Genomic DNA, 25243 nt, shown 5'->3' with positions numbered 1-25243 from the left:
AATGCATTAAAGGTATTACATTCATTAGTCTTCAGGTGAATTTTAGAATTAAATGTCAAGGGCTTTTTGGGACAGTGTGCCCAGTACTATACAAATACACATATTAATACATCATGTGTTTTTGCCTCTAGTTAATTCTGGCAATTTGTACTTGAGGCTAGTGTGCGATATAGTGGAAATTTGAGCTCCTCACCTGTTTAGCCTTTATTATCCTTTTTTAAAAACTAAATGTGTGAAAATAGAATAGGCGGATGATAGGAACTATTAATAGTTTTTAAAAAAATGTTTATTTTTTGAGAGAGCAAGCACACAAGTGGGGGAGGGGCAGAGAGAGGGAAGGACAGTATATCCAAAGTGGGCTGTGTGCTGGCAGCAGACAGCCCGATGTCGGTCTCGAACTTACGAACTGTGAGATCATGACCTGAGCTGAAGTTGGACGCTTAACCAACTGAGCCACCCAGCTGCCCTAAATAGTTTTATATACTTTCAAAATTTAAGCAGAAAAGAGCAGGCTCAGAAATGTGCATAGGAGCTGTGATTTGAAGTCACCATTGGGTTCTAGTAACACCCTTGCTGTCACCCCTTCTAAGATGGCAGTAAGAGTGTACTTGAGATGTGACTAATGTAGATGCTATGTAAGACTGGGAGTTAGGAGACCTAGTCTCTGTCCACATTGGGCAAGTTATTTGACCTCTCTGGAATTCAAATACTTTCTCCAAAAAATCTGACAGAGCTTTCTAAGGCTTTCAGATTATCCACTTGGAGTTGGTTGGGGGGGGCGGTGGGGATATCCTGAGCTGCCTGTTTCAGCCTAATAGAGTATTGGTAGCACGCATAATCTATAGACATGTACAGCCCCCTCTCTGTTTTATTGATCTCTTTTTGAGATGTTACTACTTGCAGCCTAGCATGATTTGCAAGAACACTTTGGGCTTGATTGTCACTCCATTTTTACTTGTTCACATTTCATGAGGCAAGACTCATCCCAGGCAGCTGTTGAATGAAATTGGACGTGACCCATTGATCTATGACATGGATTCCCAATCGGTTGGAAGAAATGCACCCAAAACTCAAATCACTGTGATCATCCACAAAAAAGATAGGAAAATTCTCATTTGTTTCACTTTTCATTTGTAAATATGATATACCAGGAGGGGCTCAGGCATGGCGTCAATTAGAGGAAAATATCACAAGAGAATTGCAAAGCCCCAGAGGACATTTTGACCTCTAGAGAGAACTAGGTTAGACTCCATTGATCAAAACTACTGTGCTCATTCTGGATCCTGCCCCACACCCAGCTGATTAGACGCTTTATATCTGCAACCAGCAGCAGTTTTTCACTAATTAGCCACTCACGGTCCAACTTTAAGGTTCTGTGAGCAGTTACTATTATTTTTGACCACCTATAAGGTAAGTGGTAAATATGTGGACTTCCTTGTTTATGAGAAATATAGGAAATCCCCGTGGGGATAGAAAGATAAGATCTGAAATAAAATTCAGGAAAGGAGCACCAGTTTTTACATGGGAGATGCTAAATTAGTATTTGATAATAAAATTCAAGAATATTTCTAGGACCTGTTTTCATTATTGATAAAAAGTAGTTACTTTTGGGAAACAGGAATATTTGTCTAAAGGATTTTGCTCCTGCATGTCAATATGCATGATTGTATTCCTGTTTTCCATGTTGGACCAGTTTTCCTTTACTTGTTATTTAAAGATAATAATTCCCAAGTTTTAAAGGGATACTGGCAATAGAAACATTAAATAGGTTAGGACTGCCAAGTAGAGGATAATTTAACAAATTGAGTTAACTTTCCCATTTCAGTGTTTTTATATAAAATAGAAGCTCTAGATATTTTTTTAAGTGCTAAAGGAATTATTATTTTTTATCTTTATTTTTTATTTTAGAGAGAGAAAGAGAGAGTGCACGAGTGGGGGAGAGGGGCAGAGGGAAAGAGAATCTTAAGCAGGTTCCATGCTCAGTGCAGAGCCTGACATGGAGCTCAATCCCCTGACCCTGGGATTATGACCTGAGCTGAAATCAAGAGTCGGATGTTCAACTGACTGAGTCACCCAGGCTCCTCAGGAATTAATTTTTAATAAAGAATAATGTCTAGTGGCGCCTGGGTGGTTCAGTCAGTTGAGTGTCCGACTTCAGCTCGGGTCGTGATCTTGCAGTTGTGGGTTCAAGCCCCGTGTTGGGCTCTGTGCTGACAGCTTGGAGCCTGGAGCCTGCTTCGGATTCTGTCTCTCTCTCTGCCCTTCCCCCACTCCTGCTCTGTCTCAAAAATAAACATTTAAAAATTTTTGAAACAAAGAATAATGTCCGTAGATTTTTAAAGGAATAATGAGAAAGCACCTGAACTCTTTAAGAGAGGATAGAACTTAGTAAATTGTTGCTTCAGCTAATAAGGCATAAGTCCAAGATTTTTAAATCTAATATTTTATTTACAAGTAGTATATGTAACTACCTTCTTAATTTTTGAATTTCAAGCAATTCGCAAGCATATAGAGTAAAATAAAAGTCTCATTAATACCCCTCCCAAATTCAGAGAGGTATCTACTATTTATATTTTATTTAAAAAAATTTATATATATGCATGCATATACCGGTAAATTTATATAAATGTTTACTTTGGATAAAAAATTAGTCATACTTGCTTAGAAGAAGAGTCTTTATTCTTTTTCCTTTTTTTTCCCCCTACCCCCCTCCACTGTCATCACTTCCTACAGACCTCCAGTAACCTGTATTAACTTCCTGGTGTGTGCCCTGTATTTTTTTCAAAGTCATAAAGTCTCCGTAGTCATATAGTCCAAAGTCATATATATATATATATATATGTGTATATATCTACATATATCTACTATATATACACACATATATATACATATATATACACACACATGTGTATATACATATACACACACATACACACACACCATATACATGTACATACATATATATGTACATTTATAGGATTTTATTTTATTCTGATATAAAATCTCACATTGAATCTATCAATCAATTCATTTGGGGAGAACTGACATCTTTACAAATACTGAGCTTTCCAATCCCTGAGCATGGTATATCCCACATTTAATTCATATAAATAGGAGTATGTGTATGTGTATTTGGCATTGTGTCTATCCTTGAAACTCTATCCTTTGGTTTCAGTAATGGTTCTCTGTTTTCATAGTCTCCCCCTGCCCCCCGACTTTCTTTGGCCATTTCTCACTTTTACTTTATTTGTATTCATTTTATTTGTATTTTATTTGTAGACGTATTCTCCTATGTTATTTTTCAGGGTTTTGTCATTGGCTCACTTTTTCTTGTCCCTGAGTGATCTCCTCTCTACCTATTCAGTGATTATTCACAAATATTTATATTTAGTTTGTATTTTTTGTTGTTGTTTTTATTGTCTTCTAGACCCAAATGCCTTCTGGGACAGCTCCAGTTTTGCCATTCAGTTTTGCTGAGTAAAATCTAAAAATTTTTTCCAATGATAATTTCTGGCATTGATGTGCTTAAAAAAAGACTTCCTCTATTTCAAGATTCTAAAATATTCTTTCATATTTTATTATAATACTTATATGGTTAACTTAAAAAAATTTTTTAATGTTTATTTTGAGAGAGACAGAGAGATGAGAGAGTTGGGTAGGGGCAGAGAGAGGGAGAGAGTATCCCAAGCCAGCTCTGTGCTGTCTGTACCCGATGCAGGGCTCGATCCCGTGAACTGTGAGATCATGACCTGAACCTAAACCAAGAGTTGGGTGCTTAACCAACTGAACCAGACACACAGGCACCCCTATGGTTGACATTTTTACATTTAATACTTTATTCCACTTGGAATTTATTTTTTTTGGAGATACATTGGGAAAATGTAATGATTCCATGTTGTGTGTGTGTGTGTTTAAAGAGAGAGACAGCACAAGCAGGGGAGGGGCAAAGGGAGAAGGAGAGAGAGAATCTCAAGCAGGCTCCACACCCAGCTCAGAGCCCAATGATGTGGGGCTTGATCTCATAACTGTGATATTATGACCTGGGTTGAAATCAGAGGTGGATCCTTAGCTGACTGAGCCACCCAGGCGCCCCATCTCTTGTATTTTTGACTTGATATTCATCCATTCTTTTCACGATTTGTTCATTTTATGTTAGTGAGATTCCTTACTGACCAACTACTGTGAGGGCTGGACCAGGTATATCTTGTTCACTGTTGAATTCCCTGGCATCTAGGACAATGCCTAGATGATAGTAAGATTTAGTAAATATTATTGAATGGGTGAATTATGGAAGAGAAAATTCTTTCATTATTGGTTTTTAACTTAATAACACTTTTCCTGTTTTTTTCTTCATATCTTTCATATTGGGAAGTCTTCTACATCTTAGAAGCCTTTAATCTACTAACTTTTTAATCTCATTGAACTTTGAAAAACATTTTTTTTTAGGGTAAACCAAATAACCTATTCATGTCAGCTCTGCCTTAATTCTTTCCTGGATCCAAGCTTGCTAGAAAAGCGGTTTATATTCACTTTTCTTCTAAGTTAGCAAAGCTTTCATGAAAACATGCTGTTCCAGATGTGGCGTTGTGGATGTAATCACATGTCTGGTACTGTTTCTGTGTCTGCTTAATCTTTACTGCTATCCTGTGCCAGTTCCAGAGGGTATATTTGGCTGATTTGTTTTCTTGCAGTGGGAGCATGGATAATATATAATGAGGATTTACTTTTTTTTGTTGTATATGTGATGATTATTCCAGTGATAAGGTCAAGGAACCGAGTTTTAAAATGGAAAGATGATTCATCCCACTATTATTTATTGATACCTTCTGTGTGCAAAGAACAAAATGCTATAGAATGTGTCCCTATCTGCAAAGAGTGTACAAGATGAGGGATGTAAGACACAGCCTTCACAAAACTCATTTTAGGCACAGTGCCAAATGAGTGGTATAAAAAATAGTGTGGGCATTTAGGAATGGGAAAAACCACTCTGACATGGGATGGCAAGGAAAAACTTCTTGGAAAAGTTGAGACTCATGTAAGATCATGTAGGATGTCTGGTTAATGGGGCCTCTCATCTGGGCAGAGAAATGAACAAAACTTGAGATGGAATGCATTGTACAAATATGAGGGCCATTGCATATATGGAATGAGTCCACTTTGTGTCAGAGAGAAGGAAAGGATAGGCAGGAAATTGGATCAGATTGTGCAGCGTCTTGAGTTTTTTTTTTCTTCCAAAATCATATTCCTTGGAAGTATTCTATTTCATCAAGCATGGGCCATAAATAATTAGGGCTGGAAAATGCTTCATAGCTTTTCTGACATGAAAAAAGAAACTGCTTTATTAATGAGCCTGTGTCTTTATACATTATATCCATGGGTGCTATTAACTTCAGTACTTTCTGTATGTTTCAGACATTAATCTCTTACCATGGGGGATTGGAATTTACTGGGTGACATCCTAGAGGAAGTTCACTCCCACTCAACTATAGTGGGGAAAATCTGGCTGACCATTCTCTTCATTTTCCGAATGCTGGTACTCGGTGTGGCTGCTGAAGATGTCTGGGATGATGAACAGTCAGCATTTGCCTGCAACACCCAGCAGCCAGGTTGCAACAATATCTGTTATGATGATGCTTTCCCTATCTCTTTGATCAGGTTCTGGGTTTTACAGATAATCTTTGTGTCTTCTCCTTCTCTGGTGTATATGGGCCATGCACTTTATAGACTCAGGGCCTTTGAAAAGGAGAGGCAGAGGAAAAAGTCACACCTTAGAGTCCGGATGGAGAATCCAGAGCTTGAGTTGGAGGAGCAACAAAGGATAGATAGAGAGCTGAAGAGATTGGAGGAGCAGAAGAGAATCCATAAAGTCCCTCTGAAAGGATGTCTTCTGCGTACTTATGTCTTACACATCTTGACGAGATCTGTGCTGGAAGTAGGGTTCATGATAGGCCAGTATGTTCTCTATGGGTTTCAAATGCACCCCCTTTACAAATGCACTCAACCTCCTTGCCCTAATGCAGTGGATTGCTTTGTATCCAGGCCCACAGAGAAGACAATTTTCATGCTCTTTATGCACAGCATTGCAGCCATCTCTTTGTTCCTTAATGTACTGGAAATATCGCATCTGGGAATCAGGAAAATCATGAGGGCACTTTATGAGAAATCCAGCAATGAGGACATTGAGGATGAAAGTGGCACTCCATTCCATTTGAAAAAATATTCGGTGGCCCAGCCTTGTATGATTTGCTCTCCCTTGCCTAAAAGAATCTCTTTACTTCAAGCCAACAATCAACAGCAAGTCTTTCAAGTCAATGTGCTGAAGTCTAAAACCACATGTCAAAGCCTACAGCCCAGGCAACTTGAAGTAGACCCTTGCTGTATTAAAAAAGAGTGGACTGAGAAGGATCAGCACAGCGGACAGCTCCATGTCCACAGTCCATGTCCCTGGGATGATAGTACTCGAATTCAGCACCAGGGACAGCAACCAGACCATTCATTTGGCCTAGAAAATGTAAAGTCCCAGTCCTGGCTATGTACAGAGATGGCTCCTAGACATTGCCCATCCCATGCAATAGGAACCTGGGAGCAGTCCCAAGATCTACGACCCTCAGGAGAGCCTCTTACAGAGTTGCACAGTCACTGTAGAGACAGCGATGGCAGCATGAGAGAGAGTGGGGTCTGGACAGACAGATCTCACCTGGATAGTCGCAAGGCCAGCTTTCTGTCCAGATTGCTGTCTGAAAAGGGACAGTTGCACAGTGACTCAAGAAGCTTCAGTTCTCAGAACAGCTCTTGCTTGGATCTTCTGCACCGGGAAAATAGTCCCTCGCTTCTGCCTTCTGCCACTGGGTATAGAACATCAATGGTAAGTAAGGACTGATCATAGAACTATTACAAGAGATGTTCCACTCTGGCTGCTTCTTAGTCTTCCCTTTCCAATTTCCTGGTGTGTATACGTGTGTGTTGAGAGAGAGGGAGAGGAGGTGAGGGAGGTTAATTTATAGAGAGTTGAATCCAGTCATTCAGTACATTCAGTTAAATTCAGTTCATGAAATAAACTTACTGAACTTTATATCATTCAGTCTTGCAAGAGCTGGGTTTATAAATGGATAAAATACTGTCTCTCCCATCAAAGGGCTCAGAGTCTAGATGGGGAAGTTATACAGGTAAACATAAATGTGATCAAGTGTAAGGTGCCATGTTAGAAGGAGTGCGCAGGCAAAGGAGGGAGTGGACAATTCTTTATGAATGGGTCAGGAAAAGCTTCATTGTTGAAGTTACTTTTGAATTGAGTCTTTTTTTTTTTTTTTTTTTTTGAATTGAGTCTTGAAAGATGTAGTGAATTTCTCCAGACCTAGGAGGACTGGGGTGCATGAAAGAAGGACATCCCAGTACAGGGAGCAGCATAGACAAAGGCTGAGAGGTGTGACACAGCAGGGATGTCTGGGGAGCTACATGTGGCTGGAGCACTGAGTGGGAGGAAGGCTATGGAGAGGGAAGGGTGGAGAAGGGTCATGGAGGCCTTGTGGGAAGGCAATGGAGAACCCATAGAGGGTGTGCAGCAGAGGAGTTAAGGGATCAGCATTACATTTTAGAAAGCTCTTTCTATCACAGTGTGGAAAATGGATGAAAAGAGAGCATTTGTAACCTTCAGCAGCCCTTGTCTCGCTAAAGAAGGAGGGTGTGCTCCATTGTTTTAATAGCTCTGGCATTTAAAGGTCATATATGAATATTTGGTGATATATTTCACAAAGACTAAAACCAATATAGTATTGATTTTAATTCTGTTCTCTGAAAAGCCAGTGTGGAATAAGCATTTCCTGGCCATTGTTAAGACATAATGGATATTTACTGTAGACTCTTCTCAGTTCTGGAAAAAGAAAAAATGACATTTGCTTTATCCACTGCTCCTAATAGCTTTAAAAGTTTTTTTTTTTTTTTTTAATGTTTATTTTTGAGAGAGAGAGTGAGAGCAAGAGCAAGAGCAAGCGAGCGAGTGAGCAGGGGAGGGGCAAAGAGAGAGGAAGACAGAATCCAAAGCGGGCTCCAGGCTCTGAGCTGTCAGCACAGAGTCCGATGTGGGGCCTGAACTCACGGACTGAGATCATGACCTGAGACGAAGTCAGGCACTTAACTGACTCAGCCACCCAAGCACCCCATAATAGCTTTTTTCCATTAGAAAGAAATCCCCCTAGTTGAGCTCACTTGGTTGAACTTATACACTTGCTTTTTCCTGTTAATGATAATGATTAAATCTATGATGATTGAATCTCTATCCCAATTTCATATATCCTGTGAGTTTAGAGATATTTTTACCACACTAAAGCCATATCTTGAGGAGGCATCATCCTACTCAGAGTTTTCCTATAATACTTCTTTCAAACTGATATTCATTTCTTGGCAGTGACCAGCCATCTATTCAGGAGACTATGTTTAAAAAAAATTTTTTTTTAACGTTTATTTATTTTTGAGACAGAGAGAGACAGAGCATGAACAGGGGAGGGACAGAGAGAGAGAGGGAGACACAGAATCTGAAACGGGCTCCAGGCTCTGAGCTGTCAGCACAGAGCCCGACGCGGGGCTCCAACTCATGGACCGTGAGATCATGACCTGAGCTGAAGTCAGACGCTTAACCGACTGAGCCACCCAGGCGCCCCCAGGAGACTATGTTTAAGATCAGAGTGTGGCTACTTGGAACCCCATAACAAACTACAGCAGGGTTCTCAGCCCTGGCCATGAGTTACAGTCATCTGGGAGCTTTAAAAAATTGTCATGCCCTGGACCCATCCAATTCCATTTAACCCAAAATCTCTGGGGTGGGGGGATGCAGGATCAGTATTTATGTATGTATGTATATATATGTAAACTATATACGTATATATGTGTGTATACATATGTAAACTGTATACAGTAAGACCTTGGATTGCGAGTAACTTGTTCTGTGAGTGTTCCACAAGATGAGCAAACATTTCCAATAAATTTTAACTTGATAAACAAGTGATGTCTTGCAATATGAGTAGTGTGTGATGCTGAATGTCACATGATCACAACTGAACCAATGGTTCTTGAAATTCACTTTGATATACAAGTGGAGTACAAGCTTGTTTCTGGAATGAATTATGCTTGCAAACCAAGGTTGTACTGTATACGCATATACATGTGTGTGTATGTATGTGTGTGTGTGTATATATATGTATGTATGTGTATATATATATATATATATATATATATATATATATATATATATACACACACACATACACTGATTCCAAGATCAAGAGTCACATGCTCTACTGACTGAGCCAGCCAGGTGCCCCTAGGATTAGTATTTTTTAAACTCTCATGGTGATTGCAATGTGCAGCCAGTGTTGAAAACCACTATTTTAGAGTAACCTTGCCAGTGACTTGTGCTTCTTACCTACATTTGTGAAGTCAGCAAGACAGTTTTAATCATTTTCCCTCTCTTGTACCTGCTTCCATGTAAAAGGAGCATTTGTTTTGTCAGAGAATTGAGGGAGAGATGGTAGTGTTTAGTAGAGACAGATTTTCTTAATCTCTCAGATTATCTTTTGGAAGAGGCCAGCCATTTTTGTGAGTTTGGAGAAAAGATGATGAAGATGATAGGCCCCTTTCTTTTTTTGTCTTCCACTTTCTTCCCTGTTTTTTTTTTTTTTTTTTTTTTTTTTTAATGTTTCTGGGAATTACAAATAATGTCTTTGGACACAGAGCTTTACTACTTATGGTAACTTTCCCCCAGACCTCTTACAGGGTTGACAGGAGACTTCACTTCCCAAATGGCAGGAAGACTTGGGGATTGAGGCCACAGCTGTCAACTCCAGAGCACTGTGGCTGACACATCATGCTTCTTGCCAACAGAGAGATCTTTAATTAGAAATTAGTGCAGCAAACAGGATTATAATCATCTAGGGTCAAAACATGGACTGTAAACTGCTTTCTACACTGTCTTAGGTCCTACGTGGCAGAGTTTTTAGGGCTCAGTCAGATGCATTTTGACATTTCAGAGCGAAATGACTTCTGGTAGGACCACAGTTGCTTTGTCACTTATGATGTGTCCCATAGAGGGAATTGTCCTGCAATAGAAATGCATTCCATTTTAGAAGGTTACAAAAGTCACTTGGAGGAGCCATGATTTTATGCTCTGACATTTCCCTTGCTTTCACCCAATCCCACAGTTTCTTCAAGTCCAAGCTCATTGATTGCTAAATAATTTTGGTCAAGGTTGGTTTTTGGAGGATAGATTTAGCTGGGCATGGAAAGCAGACTTCCGGTCTGGCCAAGTGAGCCTGGGGAGGAGGGCTGGCTGAGTTTTAGGAACTCATGCTACCCTCTGAAAAGGAGATGTTTCCTCATTGTTGAATGCAGAGATGCAATGGAGCAGTAATTCTCTTGCTGAGTTCCACATAAAATCACTAGGGAAGCTTTGAAATTTTCCCCCATAAGAATCTCTGCTGATGGAGCCTGGACACCAGTATTTTTTTTAAGCTCCCAGATGATTCCAGTGTGCAGCCAGAGTTCAGAACCATGGCTATAGAGGAGGGAGGTTTTGGCATTAGGAAGAAGGTTGTTCTGTGAAGTTTTCCAATTTTGGGGGCATTTAAGTGATAAAGAGTGCTCTCCTTTTGTAGCTTCAAAAGCTGAGGATGCTTGCACTTCTTGGTCTTTCTGCCTGGGATACATCACCCACCTCAAGACTTGGCATGACTGATGGAGCCAGCTGTGCCAAGGCCCTGCAGAGTTCTCTTGGGCCATTATCAAGGAGGGAAGAGATAAGGGTGAGGTTGAAACAGTCAGGAGCTGATATATGGGGCTTTATAGGCCACAGAAAGGAATTTGGGTTGGATGGCAGAGGGGTGGTGGTGATTTGACACATTTTAAAAAACACACTTTCTGGAGAGTCTATTATAGGGCTGCTGTGGTCTGAATGTTTGTGCCCCCGCCCCCAATTCATATGTTGAGACTTAATCACCAATATGATGGTATTTGGAGGTGGGGTCTTTGGGAGGTGATTAGGTCATGAAGGTAAAGCCCTCATGATTAGGATTAGTGCCCTTATAAAAGGGCCACAGAGAGTTCCTTATCCTATCTGCTATGTGAGGACACAGAAAAAAGACTGCTATCTATGAACCAGGAAATGGGTTTTTACGAGATAGTGAATCTGTCAGTACATTTATCTTGGGCTTCCCAGCCTCCAAAGCTGTGGGAAATAAATAATCCACCCTGTCTACAGTATTTTGTTATAGAAGCCTGCATAGACTAAGACAAGGGGTAAGAGTACAATCAGGGAGGCCAGCTAGAGGCTTACACAATGACCCAGGTGAAAGAGGCATGTGGCTCAGACCAGGGGTACCATCATTTATGGTTTTCATGGAAGAACAGTTTTTTTCTTACTTGTTGTATTTCAAATTAAAGTAATACATGCTCATTGAAAGAAATTAAAGCAATATAAAAGAACATAGAGAATAAAGTAGGAACCTGACCATGTGAGGATTCATCTCATCTAGATTCAGTTCTCACTTCTCCCTAAAGGCAACTGCTGTGAACAGCTTGGGAACACACCCCTACCTTTCTCAAGGTATTCATAATCCAACTTTGAGGGCAAATATATGTCCACACATATATGTTAATTTTTAAAATATAGATGTGATCATGTAGAGATGTGGAGATGTCTTTGCAATTTGCTTTTTCTCAGTTCATGATACATCACAGGGATCTTCCCATGTCAGGATTTGTGGAAATGCCTCAGTTTTTTTTTTTTTTTTTTTTTTAATGCTTATTTATTTGTGTGAGAGACAGCATGAGTAGGGGAGGGACAGAGAGAGAGGGAGACAGAGAATCTGAAGCAGGCTCTGAGCCATCAGTGCAGGGCCCAATGTGGGGCTCGAACCCATGAACCATGAGATCATGACCTGAGCCAAAGTCAGATTCTTAACTGACTGAGCCACCCAGGTGTCCCAGAACTACCTCAGTTTTACATCACTTCATGCTTTTGTGTGGTATCAATGAGCCATAAGACACTTGATGGCCAGTTAGCCATTCTAACTATTTTTTCTCCTGCACACAATGTTGCAGTGAATGTTTCATACATATATCTTTAAGTGGAATTGTTGGTTTTAATGGGCATATATGTTTTGTATTTTGATAGATGCTGAAAATTTTTGCTTAGGAAGGACCACACCAATTTATTTTCTTATCAGTACATTGGTACCTCTTTTCCCACATTCTTGTTCATACCAGCCATTATCTTCCCCCCCACCCCTGCAATCTGATGAACTAGACATGTTCCCCTTCATTTTAATTTACATCTGTAATTACCGGTCAGGTTGTTCATGTTTATTGGTCATCTGTATTTCTACCAAGAATGATCCTTTCCGATCTTTTCTGTTGGGATATTTGTTTTTCTTCTGATTTTTAGGAGCTCTTATATGATATTATATTAACTCTTTGTATGTATATAGAAAGATTTTCTCCCAGTCTGCTGGTCTCTTATCCCTGTTTATAGCATCTTTGAATTTTTAATATTATATTAAATCTAAAATCTCTATTACTTCTAGGTTCTTTGTGTCATTTCAGAAGGTCTTGGGGTGCTAGGGTGGCTCAGTCAGTTAAGCATCTGACTCTTGATTTCGGCTCAGGTCATGATCTTGTGGTTATGAACTCAAGCCCTGAGTCAGGCTCCACACTGAGCATGGAGCCTGCATGGGATTCTCTCTTTCCCTCTCTCTGCCCCTCCCCTGCTCATGCTCTCTCTCTCAAAATAAATAAACATTAAAAAAGAGAGAGAAGGTATTTTTTTTTTGACTCAGCACTAACAAGGATTATTGGATGGATGTTTTGAGGATGAACTGTACTAATTTATTGAGCCCTTTGGCTGAGAAGTTTTAAAAAAATTTTTTAAAAACATTTATTCATTTTTGAGATACAGAGAGAGACAGAGCATGAGTAGGGGAGGGGCAGAGAGAGAGGAAGACACGGAATCTGAAGCAGGCTCCAGGCTCTGAGCTGTCAGCAGAGCCTGACACAGGGCTCGAACTCATGGACCGTGAGATCATGACCTGAGCCAAAGTCGGAAGCTTAACCGACTGAGCCACCCAGGCGCCCCTGGCTGAGAAGTTTTATAGAACAATCAACAAAGCATCTAAAGAAGAGGAGGAAAGATACACACTTCATTAAGAGCCTGATGGTGGTCTAGACACTGCCGTGGGCTTCCTTTCTGTAATTATTTCCATTTTATGGATAAAGAAATAGATGACTTGCCCAGTCATACAATAAGGATGTGATGAAGCATAGTCCTTCATACATAGCAAGGACATAAATTAATATTTACTGGATGAGTGAATGACCTGGAATTTTATCCTAAGCCTGTCTGACTCAACCCAAGTTCCTTCTTCTATACTTTGTTGCTACTTCTTGCTCTTTCTGCACAAGGGAGCCTAAGTGTAGCATATTTTTAGGATCAAGGATAGATTACTGCAAAATAGAATATGCCACAATGGATCACTTTCCACATTTTACAAAGTAAAAAATCTGGCTAATTGTAAAAGGGGCAAAGATGGAGCTTTGGAAAAGGTTGGCTTATAGTTTTAGACCTGGATTTTGGATAAAAACAACAACTGGAGAAGAATAAGAAGATGGCAGGTGGGATCAGAGGTTTCTGGGAATAGAACCTCTTACGTGGGCATTCATCTCTGGGTCAACCTAGAATTGTCTTCTGCAACAGGTTTTGATTGGATCCCTGGTATCTGTGACATATACGGGGTCCCAGGTGGGTTGTCAGGACTGACTTTTACAAGCCCTTTGAGTCTATTTAGTTTTATTTGTCTTGTTTCCTGTCTCTTTCAGAACATGCTTCTAGAACTTTCATCTATTATGAAAAAATAATTCATGCTTGGGGCCAGAAAAATGGACCAAAGACCAACCAGCATCTGCAGGACAAAAATTACACCTTTGTTAGCTCAAACTGCAAGAAGAATTGTGGGAACCATCCCCTCCACAGAGACACCCGCCAGGCGATGGGTGTGTACAGGGTGCTCCCACCTGGGCCCACCTCCACAGGAGACCTCCCTTCCCTGATGGGGCTGGGATCAACCTCTTACTGCCCCACTTGGCCTCACTACGTGAGGCAGGTCTGATCTCTGGCAGGATTAGGCAGGGAGGAAGTGTGTACCCTGAGAGAAAATCCAGGGGTAAAAGCTACTGCCACTCTGAGGGGAGAAGGATTGAGGAGTGGCTATCCTTCCCCCATCCAGCAGCCTCATAGGGCTTGTTGACCTGCTCACTGCAGAGAGCACCCCAGCTCTGCAGTGGCATAGCAGTGGCAGTTGGGACCATTGGATGGATGGATAGATAGATAGATAGACAGACAGACTAGATAGACAGATTAGACTATTGGTTCTGTCTCTCTGGAGAACCCTAATACACTGGGTAACTACCTGGGATATTGCAGAAGGGAGCCCAGCATTGGATGGGGCTGGTCTGTGTTTCTAGCCCAAATGGCTTCTGAGTCTTCTCTGTCCCCATACTTTGCAGAAGTGGAAATGAGGCGTGGAGATATGAAGAGGCATGATCTGTTCCACAGTGAGTTGGTAGAAGAGCCAGTGAAGACCAGGTGGATGAAAATGATGCTGGGGCCAAGTCCAAGTGGGTGCCATTAAGGGGCATACCATATTCCAGGTGCTCAAGATACATTATCTATACCTGTTTTATCTACAACTGTGCAAAGTTATTGTTTGCCCCCATTTTATAAACCAGAGAAGGCTCAAAGAGACTAAGTAACTTGCCCCACAGCTAAAGGTCACACAGCTAAAGTGCATGCAGTGCAGCTGAATTGAAACCCAGATCCAGGTCCGGCTGTTCCAAGGCCTGGACTCCTTCCAGGAAGCTGTGAAGTCGTGTTCTCTCTCTTGTCCATAACAATCAGCAGTCCCCGGGCAATGATTTATTTGCACATCCGTCTGCCCAACTAACCTGTGAAAGCTACAAGGATAAGGCCTGTGCATTTTAAGTCTCGGATGCCCAGCATGCAGCGTAGTGTTGGTTGAATGAATGTATGTTTATGTATAGATGCCAAAGACAATATAGTACCCATCGCTTTAAACTCTCCAGTCTATTCCTTATTCACTAGTGTTCTGTCATGTCCTGTCAATAGGTTTATTATGAGAGATTCTTTCAGAAGAGTCTGTAGGGCAGCACTTTTTTTCTTTGATTTAAATTTCCTTTACCCTCAGAAGCCTTTATAATGTCATCAACTGTTCAGCACAGAGGTTTAAAAAAAGGGGCACCTACCTGGGTGGCTCAGTTGGTTAAGCATCTGACTCTTGATCTCAGCTCAGGTCTTGATCTCAGGGTCATGAGTTCAAGCCCCAAGTTGGGCTCCATGCTGGGCATGAAGCCCACTTAGAAAAAAAAAAAAGTTAAAGGACCAGTGTAAAATGTAATGCTACCAGTAAATGCTGGTGTGTCTCTGATGGTTTCCATCTGTTGCTTTAGGATGAGGATCACTGCCTCAGGGAAGCACTGGTCTTCAAGGGGGAAGAATAAAATCTAGCCATGAAGAACCAGCAATGGCTTTTTTTGGCTGACTGAGCAGGCCAGTGGCAGGTATATGCTGGGATCTGTAGGAGTCAGAGGTGGTGAAAACAGAAGGTATCATGTTCTTGAATCAAATGAAAGGAAAGACACTTGCATCATGGGATGTGGGATGAGTGGCTTTTTCCATCTCTCTGGGCCTTGATTCTTTGACACCAAGAAGTATCACATTCATTTATACCAGGAAAGCAAAGCTGCTCAATGGGGAGAATTGGAAACCCATCCCACTCTGGGCACTATCACAAGCTGATGTCAAACATCAAGTACAGTCTTGCTAATGCATCCTAATTGAGGGGGTAGGGGTGACAGTCTGGAGAAGTAGAACTGTTTGAAAGAAGAGCCTAGTTGTTTACAAACAGATACAACAAAACTGTTGGCAGGGACTGGTATAGGGGTAGCCAATCTGAGAATCCTCATTGTACCCTGGAAGTAGATATGAATCCCTTCAAAGGTGCACATTCAAAGGAAAGGAAATAATGGCTGTTGCCCACTTGGGGCAGGATGGTGTTTAAATGCTTCCCTTCTGCAACACACAATAGCTTTTTAATTCTATTTCCAACTATGATGGTCATTCCTGCCACAAGTGCAAACATCAGGGTCGAAGGTGCAAGTGGCCATCAGTTCTAAATGACCATGTTTTAAGTTTATTTATTTATTTATTTTTAGAGGTGGGGGAGAGGCAGAGAGAGAGGGAGAGAGAATCCCAAGCAGGCTCCATGCTGTCACAGTGAATCCCGACATGGGGTTTGATCTCAAAAACAATGAGATCATGACCTAAGCTGAAATCAAGAGTCGGAGGCTTAACCGACTGAGACATCCAGGCGCCCCTTAATGACCAGGTTTTCTTAACCAAATTTTGAGACAAAGATTCGCCTGCTTTTTCTAGAATGGATTAAATAACTTCATGTCTTCATGCAAATAACTATATTTTACCTTTCACACCTAAAATGTTACAACTGTGTTGTTTTCAGAACAGCACACATTTGCTAACCCCATTATATGCTCCCTGGAATCCCTTCCTCCTTGACTCAGTAGGGTGCCCAGGGAGCAGAATTCAGTAACCTTGAATTTCAGTTTTCCCATCTGGTGGATGGGGCAAGGCCATGTACTTCCTGAAGCTCAGATCTCAGCAGCACGGCGCTCTTCAGACATCATGAGAACGTATTATTTATGGCCTGACAGCTTAGCCAGAACACGTGAGGCCAGCGTCGCTCATGGTCATCTGGCCTGCCCTCCATTCAATACCTTGCTTTCTGTTTATATCAAAATCCAAGATTCAAAATGATCAGATATACTTTTCTAGTTGTAATGTATTTACTCCCTTAACTACAATTCTAAACTCCCTGTCTTGCTAATCATTGTTTCTTGGTGTTGGTTTAATGCCCCTTTCTCTTGGCTGACTTTCATTTAGCTTTTTCTTTTAAATTAAACCTATTATTTTGAGATCCTTGTAGATTCACATGCCCTTGTAGGAAACAATACCCTTCACCCAGCCTCCCTCCAGTGGTGACATTTTGCATAGCTACCCACAACATCAAAACCAGGAAATTGCATTTAATGCCTATTATCTACTCTTACAGGCACTGGGGATCTGAGGAGTCACTTTAGCAGTATCACATGTTTTAGATTTCTAATCATATTAATCAGGTAGCAGGTAAAGGTCCAAGCTAGAGGAAGTCACATGGCTTCTCTGGGAGAAAAGATTTCCTAAGGCCTCCAGCCCTGTGATCTGTAACAGGGTTCAGGGGCAGAGAAAGCCAGCCTACAATGCATAATGATATGTCTTTATTTCATCAACAGAAATGGTGTCGAGACAAAATTCAGTTAACACTAGCAATTCAACTGAGTGAAATTTTTTTTTTGCACAATAGTGTATTTACAATGAGTAAATGAAGTTTCAATTCATTAGTTCATAGCAATGCTTTTTTTTCCCCCAAAAAGGTAAAAATTCTTAGTTACAGAGAATAAGCATCAACAGCCATTTCATTTTTACAGTAAAAACCACAACAAAAACCACAATCACTTAGAAAAAAAAAGACAAGCCTAAGAACTAGTACAATAAAATGATGCATTGAATTAAGTTACATTAATCGCATAGAATCTGTGTAAAAAGTATGTAGAAAAACACCTGATGTAACCTGTTACAGTCGTTGAGCAGTTATGAGAGGTACAGAGGGTTATACAGGTAGATATGTGTGAAACTGTCCGTATTGTTCGACCTGGGGAGGAAGAGAAGAAGGGCTGTGGCCCCTTGCATACACTGAGAAGACCCTGTTTTGAATATGGCCTCTGGAGTTTGTAAGGCATATATTAGAGGTGCACTTGTATCAGACTGGTTCTGGAACAAATTCTCCCAGGCCCTTTTGGCCTCACAAGCAAAGGTGGTGCTTGCCTTGAACGGCTGTGTCTAACCAGAGCCCAAAGTTCCCAAGTGCATTTGGAAGGTTCCTGTTCACTCACTAGAAGTGGCGGGTCTCTTGTGTCAGTGTGAATGACGGCATCCAGCATTCACACGCACCCAATGCATCGTTAGGACCAGGTGGAGGTCACCCCTCTGCCTGCAGACATGTTTTGGTAGGAGACTTAGCATCATTGGTAGGAAAAACCCTCTTTGTCCAAGTCCCTTCCCTCTTTCCTCATCTACGTGTCCGTTAACCCCCCAGGAACACTTGGCACTGAATGGATGGTCTTGGTGCACTTCTGCTTCTAAGGAGGGCCACTGTTTTATCTGAGGTCAGTAAACTGGAATGAAGTGAAAGTCAGAGTTGTTTAGCCATTGCTTGATAGCGAGACGCATGCACCATGTCACAACATCAAACCAAAGCTACAAAGTGGGGCCTCTGCCACCAAGGGGTATTCTTCACAGAACGGCAGCGTCATTTTCATATTATGATTAAAATGTGTGGATATTCACTGGATATAAATATCACCTCCCAGGGTGGGGTGTAGGAAAATACTATACACTTCCTTTTCTTCGCAAGAAATGTGTTTGCACCGTCAGTTGAATAATTTATCCTCAATTTGCCACAATAGGTCCTTTCTATGTACAAATACTATCTGCACACACTATTTGTGCACAAATATATTCTATTCTACAGCATCAGTCCTTGATGCTTGGGTCAGGAGATGGCTCGGGCGGTACTGGAAACATACAGCTTGAACACAGATTGCCTCTATGCACACAGACTTCCTGCACGAAAACCAACTCCACATAGGGCACGGCACTGTGGACTGACTCGCCAAAAACTGCACCTACAACAAGATCCTCAATTTTGGGAAGAGATACTAACTCATGATAGAGTGAACAGCTTTATTCTTTAAAAAAAAAAAAAAAATTCTGTCCCTCAGTCTATTTACAGTAATTTGAGGACAAAACTTGATTCTTGCTCCCTTCCAGGTCTGCGACTCCTTCAAGACTGTAAGCGGTAGGGGAGCAGATTGAAGTCATTTACTAAGCAGCTGCTAGTTTAAATGGGGTGTAATATAGAGGTCCAGCTAAGTGGGGTCTGAAAGCGCTTCTCAGGCCTTACTCGCTCTGAGAGGGTTCTGCTACCACAGGGTGTGGAGCGGCCCATAGGGACGGGACTTTGCAGTTTCTTAAAAGGTGTATACTTTATACACCTTTGTTTCTTCTTTAATGGCAATCATAAAATATTAAAAGAGAAAGTGTAGGTATAGATCTTTTTTTTTCTTAGAAGATTTTATTTTTAAGTAATCTCTACACCCAACATGGGGCTTAAACTTACAACCCCGAGATCAAGAGTCGCATGCTTTACTGACTGAGCCAGCCAGGCGCTCCTAGACCTCTTGATAATAGCTTTGAACTTCACATTGTGCCCACTCGATGTCTGGCGGTTCTCTCATGCAAGTCCTAGAGCTGGTCCCTGGCCTCCTTTTTAAGGAGAAGTGGCAGCTGGCATTCTAATCACTAGCCTTTTTTTTTTTTTTTACTTCCTCAGGAAAGCAATACAAGGATTAAATCCAAAGTCATAGTGCATCTTAAAAGCAGCATACTTTTAGAAAGACAGTTAATAAATTACTTGTACAATATACAAAATAATGTTTTATACTGCAGCATCACCTCTGACGCCTGAGTCATTGGTAGGGAACCCGGAATAGAAATAGCAGGATGGCCTAGTAAGTTTGACAGCTCTTTTGTTTTGTTTTCGCAACTGTTTTGTTCCAGAATCAGTATGTAATGAAGTTTGATTTTATTCAAGGCACCCCCAGATAACGCAGAGAAACAAACACATACAGCAAAGCACTCACCTGCCCAAAGCCTGACCAACCTGAATGAAGTGAGGTTGTCTGGACACACAAGTAGAACAAAGGTGGATCCAAGGGGAGGACTAGATCCAGGCGGATGTTAACCAGCCACAGGGCCACCTCCACCGTCCCTGCCCCAATGGCTCACGGCTACGTTTTTGGAGACCCAATTCGGCTGTGGCAGGGATCCTCCTAAGCAGGCCATGGCTGCAGGGTCCTTTATTTTTGTAAGGAAGGACCCTTAAAAGCACAATTAAATGCCACCATGCTGTGCAAACACTGTTCTTTGCTATTAACTTGCTTTTCTTTTTCATAAAAGACATGGGCCTCACTAAGGGATCCCAGGGAAAGGAGACAGGCTGGTTCTTAAAACTCCACTTGAGGCAATTTGGATTCTGGTCCCCAACTAGTCCTCCCTTTGAATCAACCCAGAAACAATTTGGACGAACACATGGTTCGGGGTAGTAAAAGACAAGACGAGTCACATAGACAATTGCACAAAGCCAGTCACTGTTTATGGTACATAGTGAACAAAATCATAACAACCTGTTAAAAATCTCTAAGAAATGGAAAGACAGTTTTCCAAGCAGTGTCTTTAACCAGTCCCATTGTAGGGGTTTGACTGGGGAAGGGGGAGAAAAGCGAGGCGGGGGTGGGTGGAAGGAGGATGTGGGCTGAGTTAGGGTGGAGGGAAATAAGGAGACCCCTCCCCACCTGGAAATGGCCGTGGCACAGGTGTGTGTGTGCGGACCAAACAACAGACAGCGGGGAGACTGATGGAATGTGGTCAAGACTACCAGTTGCACATGAGTTGTCGCCAGGGTAAGTCATGCCAGCGAGCTTGTTTGGACCTGGTTATGATACTAGCAGAAAACATTCTTTTTTCAAAAGAAGAGGAGGTCACTTAAAAAAGGCAACACTAGAGTTAAACAATACTGTTGGCTGACTCCTCCACCATTAACACCTGTGGATGTATATCACCTGTGATGTATCACATGATTCACATTGAATTTAAATTCCAGCTGTCACCAGTTTTCCACAAAGGCAAACCCCACGGTGAAGCACAGAACCATTCCACTAGGCCAAGAAATTCCAACAACCATAATAAAAATGGCAGCTCCAACGCTGAGCTTTACCAAAATCTGACTCAGACTAGCACACACATACACACGCACATGAGAAAAAACAAAAACCCAGAGGCAGGTTTTAAAAGCGGAACTATTTTAAAAGAAAAGCCTTTTTTTTTTTATCCTACCGCATGAACCAACAAATTTCTGGCATTCATACATATTTAAACATTTAGCGCTAATATTTGTACAGAAAAGTTAATAATACTAAAACATATGTTACTATGATTTCACTTTTCGCCTACGTCATATACTAATTTCCCCTTTTACATGCAGCTTTAATATTGTCCAAACAATGGCACAAATAAAGAAACAAAGTCAACCATCTAGTCCCCACTGCCCACCACCCCATCCCCACATCAAACCTTTCAGGACTCTACCTGCAGCCAGGCTGGAGGGCCGACCGGAGGGAGGGAGCGGATTCCTCCTCCTCTTAGGCTGGCGGCAGGGTCTTGGGCACATCTTCCTGTAAACGTGGCCAGGGGCCAGCACGCCCCCAGAGCCAAGGGAAGCTGCTCTCTGTGGGTTGCAAGCCAACCAGTTTTGCAGCAAGAGAAGAAAATTATCATCAGGTGAGGGTAGGTGTGTGTGTGGTGGGGGAAGGGGATAGGGAGGGCTCCTTGGCCATACTGTATCCAAAGCCTCAGAATGAAATCTGCCTTTGGACAAGAGACGAGCAGAAAAACCTCAGAATTCAACTCAAAGCATTTGGAGAAGGGAGGGAGAAAGAAATGCTTTTGTCTGTATTAGGGACAGACCCCAGGCTTACATGTGCCCTGCTCTCTCCTACTCTGGGTGAATTGCCTTAACCCAGGACGCCTGGCGCTGTGATTCAAACCCACTCAGGTGAGATGTCCTGGGAGCTGGGGCCTGGGCAAGGGAGTGGGGTGGCTGATCAGACAAATCCTTCCAAGAAATTCCTCCTGCACTGCACTTTCACGGGCAGGCAGGGGCCTGAGGATGGGTTGAAATGAATGGGACTTGCCCCCTGGGTGAGAAAATAGTTCTAATTTGATTTTTAGGAGCCAATGCCTGCTGAGTTCTGGTACAAAATCATGGGTTCCTGCTGTTTGGATGCACTTTTGAGTGGACGTCCAAACTCTCCCCACTTAGGAGTCTGAACATCCAGCATCAACTCTGAACTCTCTGCATTTAAACTTTGCTTCTGGGAAAGGTGGGGAGGAGGTGAAATATAAAAATATTCAAGCAGATTATTGTCTACACATCCTAGGATGAATTCATTATTTGGCAAGATTATTTTTCCTACATAATTATCACCTGAGTGCTTTTTAATTAGCTAAAATGTCTTTTAAACTAAAAGCAAAGAATATACAGTATACTCGAGTTATACCGAAGTAACAACTTCATTTAAGAAAATAGGTTTGACCCAAAACTCAGTGCAAGTGGCAAAGTTGACCATGACTGTACAGTATCTGCAAGAAAAACAAAAACAAAAAAACAACCCACAACACTCAGATGACACCATCTGACGGTGCCCAAAGCAAACCAAACAAACAAAAAAAGGGTCTGAAATAAAACCTCAAAAGAAGTTTCCAACATTGAATTCTGTTCCATAAATAAGTACAAATTGAAATTGAACTGTGAAGCAAGAAAAATGACCATGTTAACAGTTACCAAACTAGTTCTAGCATCAGAGACAAAAGAAGAGGAATGTTGGAACCTGCTTATAAATGAGAAATGAAGTTTTCCAGTTTTAGGATGAGAAAATTGAGGCATGCAGGACTTTTGCATATGGATATATATATATCTTATATATATATTATATATAATATGTACAGTCTAGCTATAAAACTTTGATGTGTATAGAAGCTGTCTTCAATGAAAAAAATTGAACATTCAGAAGAAATTCCTGAGATAGGGTTTGTGACATGGGCCACTGAGAAAAAAAATCCGTGGTTGGGTCCTAGAGGTGTTCTAGTCTATCCCTGTTGAGACTGAAATTAACCCACAGACAGGCAGCGTCAGCACCGCCCGTCTTTCCTCGCCTGAGCAAGGGGTAGCACCATTGTGAAGGGAACTGTATATCACTCCCGCTTGAAGAGAGGAGGGAATACTCAGAAACAGTATTGCTGCTAAGAACGCTGTAGTGTGCACCAAATTCCTTCTCGGTTCTTCCAGACAACAGATGAGCAGCACCACAGGCTGACCGGAGAACACCTGGGTGGGAGAGGCGTGAGAACTGGGAGGCAGGCCGCGTCACTAGGTGTAATCTTTCCTGGGCTGTTCGTCGGTCGTACACTTATCAGTCATTTCCTGGCAGAAATCCACGGTCACCGTCTGGCTCCTGGATTCAAGAGGAGGCCCTCTCTCCGAGAAGGTTCCGGGGTCAGCGCCTTCCGGCCTCCTCCCGGAAGTACAGTTTTCCGAGGTGTTGCCGGGCACCCAGGGGGGCCCGGGGGGAGCCGCTCCCGGCTCCAGGCAGCAGGGGGCGCTTTCCCCCACCGCGCACTGGGAGGCGGCCAGGTTCTGCTCCACGCTCAAGGGCGCAGGGTTAATACTGGAGGCTGCGGGGAGGCCCACGGGTCTGAGGACGGGGCAGTACCGGTGCAGGGCCTGGATCTGCTCGGGGCTCTGGATGTCGCGGCACACTTCCTGGGAAAGGCAGGAGAAGTTGTCCAGCAGCTCCCCCATGCAGGCTTTCAGCTGGTTCCTCTCTGACAACAGCTTCTCTTTCTCACACACCTGGACAGCAGAGAGAAGAGAGGGGGCCTGATCAAGCCTGAACGGAAGGACAGAAGCCCTGGTTTCTGGGGGTTTTCCAACTTTTATTTTTGCATTTGGCATTGCAGTGTAACTCGTGAATGGCTAGGCCAGGACCTAGGCACCTACAAAATGTATATTTAAGGAGCCCAGGCTCAAGTGTCCTATCGGAGCAGCCTATCCAGATGTCCAGATGTGCTGGAAAGCCTCACACCTTCCCTGTGGCAGCTCTTCATCCCTCTCTGGGGTCTGTCCAAGTGGCCAGCAAAATCACCACCAACCAGAAAACTACAGGGAGTCAAGGTTCTGGTTTCCTGGATTTGGGGGTTTTTAGAGAATCATTTGGAAAACCCTCAGCCCCAAACTTTGGAGTTAAAAAAAATCTCCCCCAAATGTGTTAGGTTTGCCATTTCTGAAGGTCAGAAATGGGCTAATTCCAACTTTGTGACATTTTGGAAGAAGGCAAAGCTATGGAGATGGTAAAAAGGCCAGTGGTTGCCAGGGGTTGGGGGAAGGAGAAGGATGAACAGGTGAAGCACAGAGGATTTTTAGGGCAGTGAATTTACTCAATGATATAGTCATGGTGGATACATTTGTCCCAATCTATACAATATACAACACCAAGAATGAGTCCTGATATAAATTAGGGACTTGGGTGATTATGATGTGTCAAAATAGGTTCCTCAATTGTAACAAATGCACTACTCTGGTGGGAGATGTTGATAAGGGGGGCTGGTGGTGATGAGTGTATAGGGGCAGGGGGCAGGAGCATTCAGTTGTGCTGTGAACCAAAAACTTCTCTAAAAAGGAAAGTCTCATAAAAAAAACTGATGAAAAATCAACGAAAATCAACAACGAAAATCAACCATTGGCAATTTCATACGGTTCCATCAAACAACAGGCCTTCTGGCCTTTGCAGCATACAGACTGGACACAACAGATCCTCTTTAGTACAGGTGGGGACTGTGACATGGGAAGGGCAGACAGAGGCGTGGTGACTGAGCCCTAGCAGACTAGCCCATGGTTCTGAGATGCTGTCCTCAAAGAAAATCCCACACAAGCTCTTGTGTTACTAAAATTCATCATCCCATCAGAGAGATGAATTTCGCCACCAGAGGGGAGACTGGTTAAAGTTTCACCCGAACTATCTGCGTGAGGAGAGAAGATGCAAAGTTTTCAGGAGGCACACACAGTGAAAGAGATGAGGAAACTGGACATCACCACCAGATGGGAGAGAAAATGGAAGGCGGGGGAGGGGGGGGAATGAGACAGAGAGAGAAAGCAGGGGAGAGAAGCAAACATACAACACGGGGGCTCTGACACGGGAGCTGTACGTGCTGTAGCATGAATGCAATCTGGCAGGCAGCGTGGGCATGTGTATAGGAGACAGAGATTTACACGGGGAAAGGGCACCTGCTAAAATATTTATAAATTTATCAAGAAAACATGTTTTAAAAATGAAAAATAAACAGATGTACCAGTGCAAGTTGAGAGAAATACATTATGCAAGTTTGCAAAAGCTG

At 42.3% G+C, this 25243-nt stretch overlaps 2 protein-coding genes across 7 annotated transcripts in view; one reads left to right on the top strand and one right to left on the bottom strand.

Moving 5' to 3' along the window:
• Window positions 1–193: 193 nt before the first annotated feature.
• GJA10 (gap junction protein alpha 10) lies at window positions 194–15115 on the top strand. Its single transcript, XM_019442865.2, has 4 exons — window positions 194–1410; window positions 5413–6865; window positions 13861–14034; window positions 14548–15115. The coding sequence occupies exons 2-3, from the start codon at window positions 5429–5431 to the stop codon at window positions 13897–13899; spliced, it is 1476 nt and encodes a 491-aa protein (XP_019298410.1). The 5' UTR covers window positions 194–1410; window positions 5413–5428; the 3' UTR covers window positions 13900–14034; window positions 14548–15115.
• A 2259-nt stretch (window positions 15116–17374) lies between these two features.
• The window catches only part of BACH2 (BTB domain and CNC homolog 2), a 355806-nt gene continuing 347937 nt past the window's right edge, over window positions 17375–25243 (bottom strand). For all 6 annotated transcript variants that reach the window (XM_053904652.1, XM_053904651.1, XM_053904653.1 and 3 more), the window contains one exon: window positions 17375–23702. In XM_053904652.1, the coding sequence (XP_053760627.1) occupies window positions 23220–23702 (483 nt within the window). In that variant the 3' untranslated portion in view covers window positions 17375–23219. The remainder of the gene's footprint in view (window positions 23703–25243) is intronic.

Source organism: Panthera pardus, unplaced genomic scaffold (genome assembly GCF_024362965.1).
Source record: "Panthera pardus isolate Hobbes unplaced genomic scaffold, ASM2436296v1 HiC_scaffold_17, whole genome shotgun sequence".
Classification (NCBI taxonomy): Eukaryota; Metazoa; Chordata; class Mammalia; order Carnivora; family Felidae; genus Panthera; species Panthera pardus.
This window is presented reverse-complemented; position numbering and strand designations above follow the sequence as displayed.

Bases quoted from the DNA above. Each gene is read 5' to 3' on its own strand.
- GJA10 (XM_019442865.2), top strand. From the start codon at position 5,429: ATGGGGGATTGGAATTTACTGGGTGACATCCTAGAGGAAGTTCACTCC. The intron at 6,866-13,860 runs GTAAGTAAGGAC...TGTCTCTTTCAG, and splicing joins CTGGGTATAGAACATCAATG to AACATGCTTCTAGAACTTTC.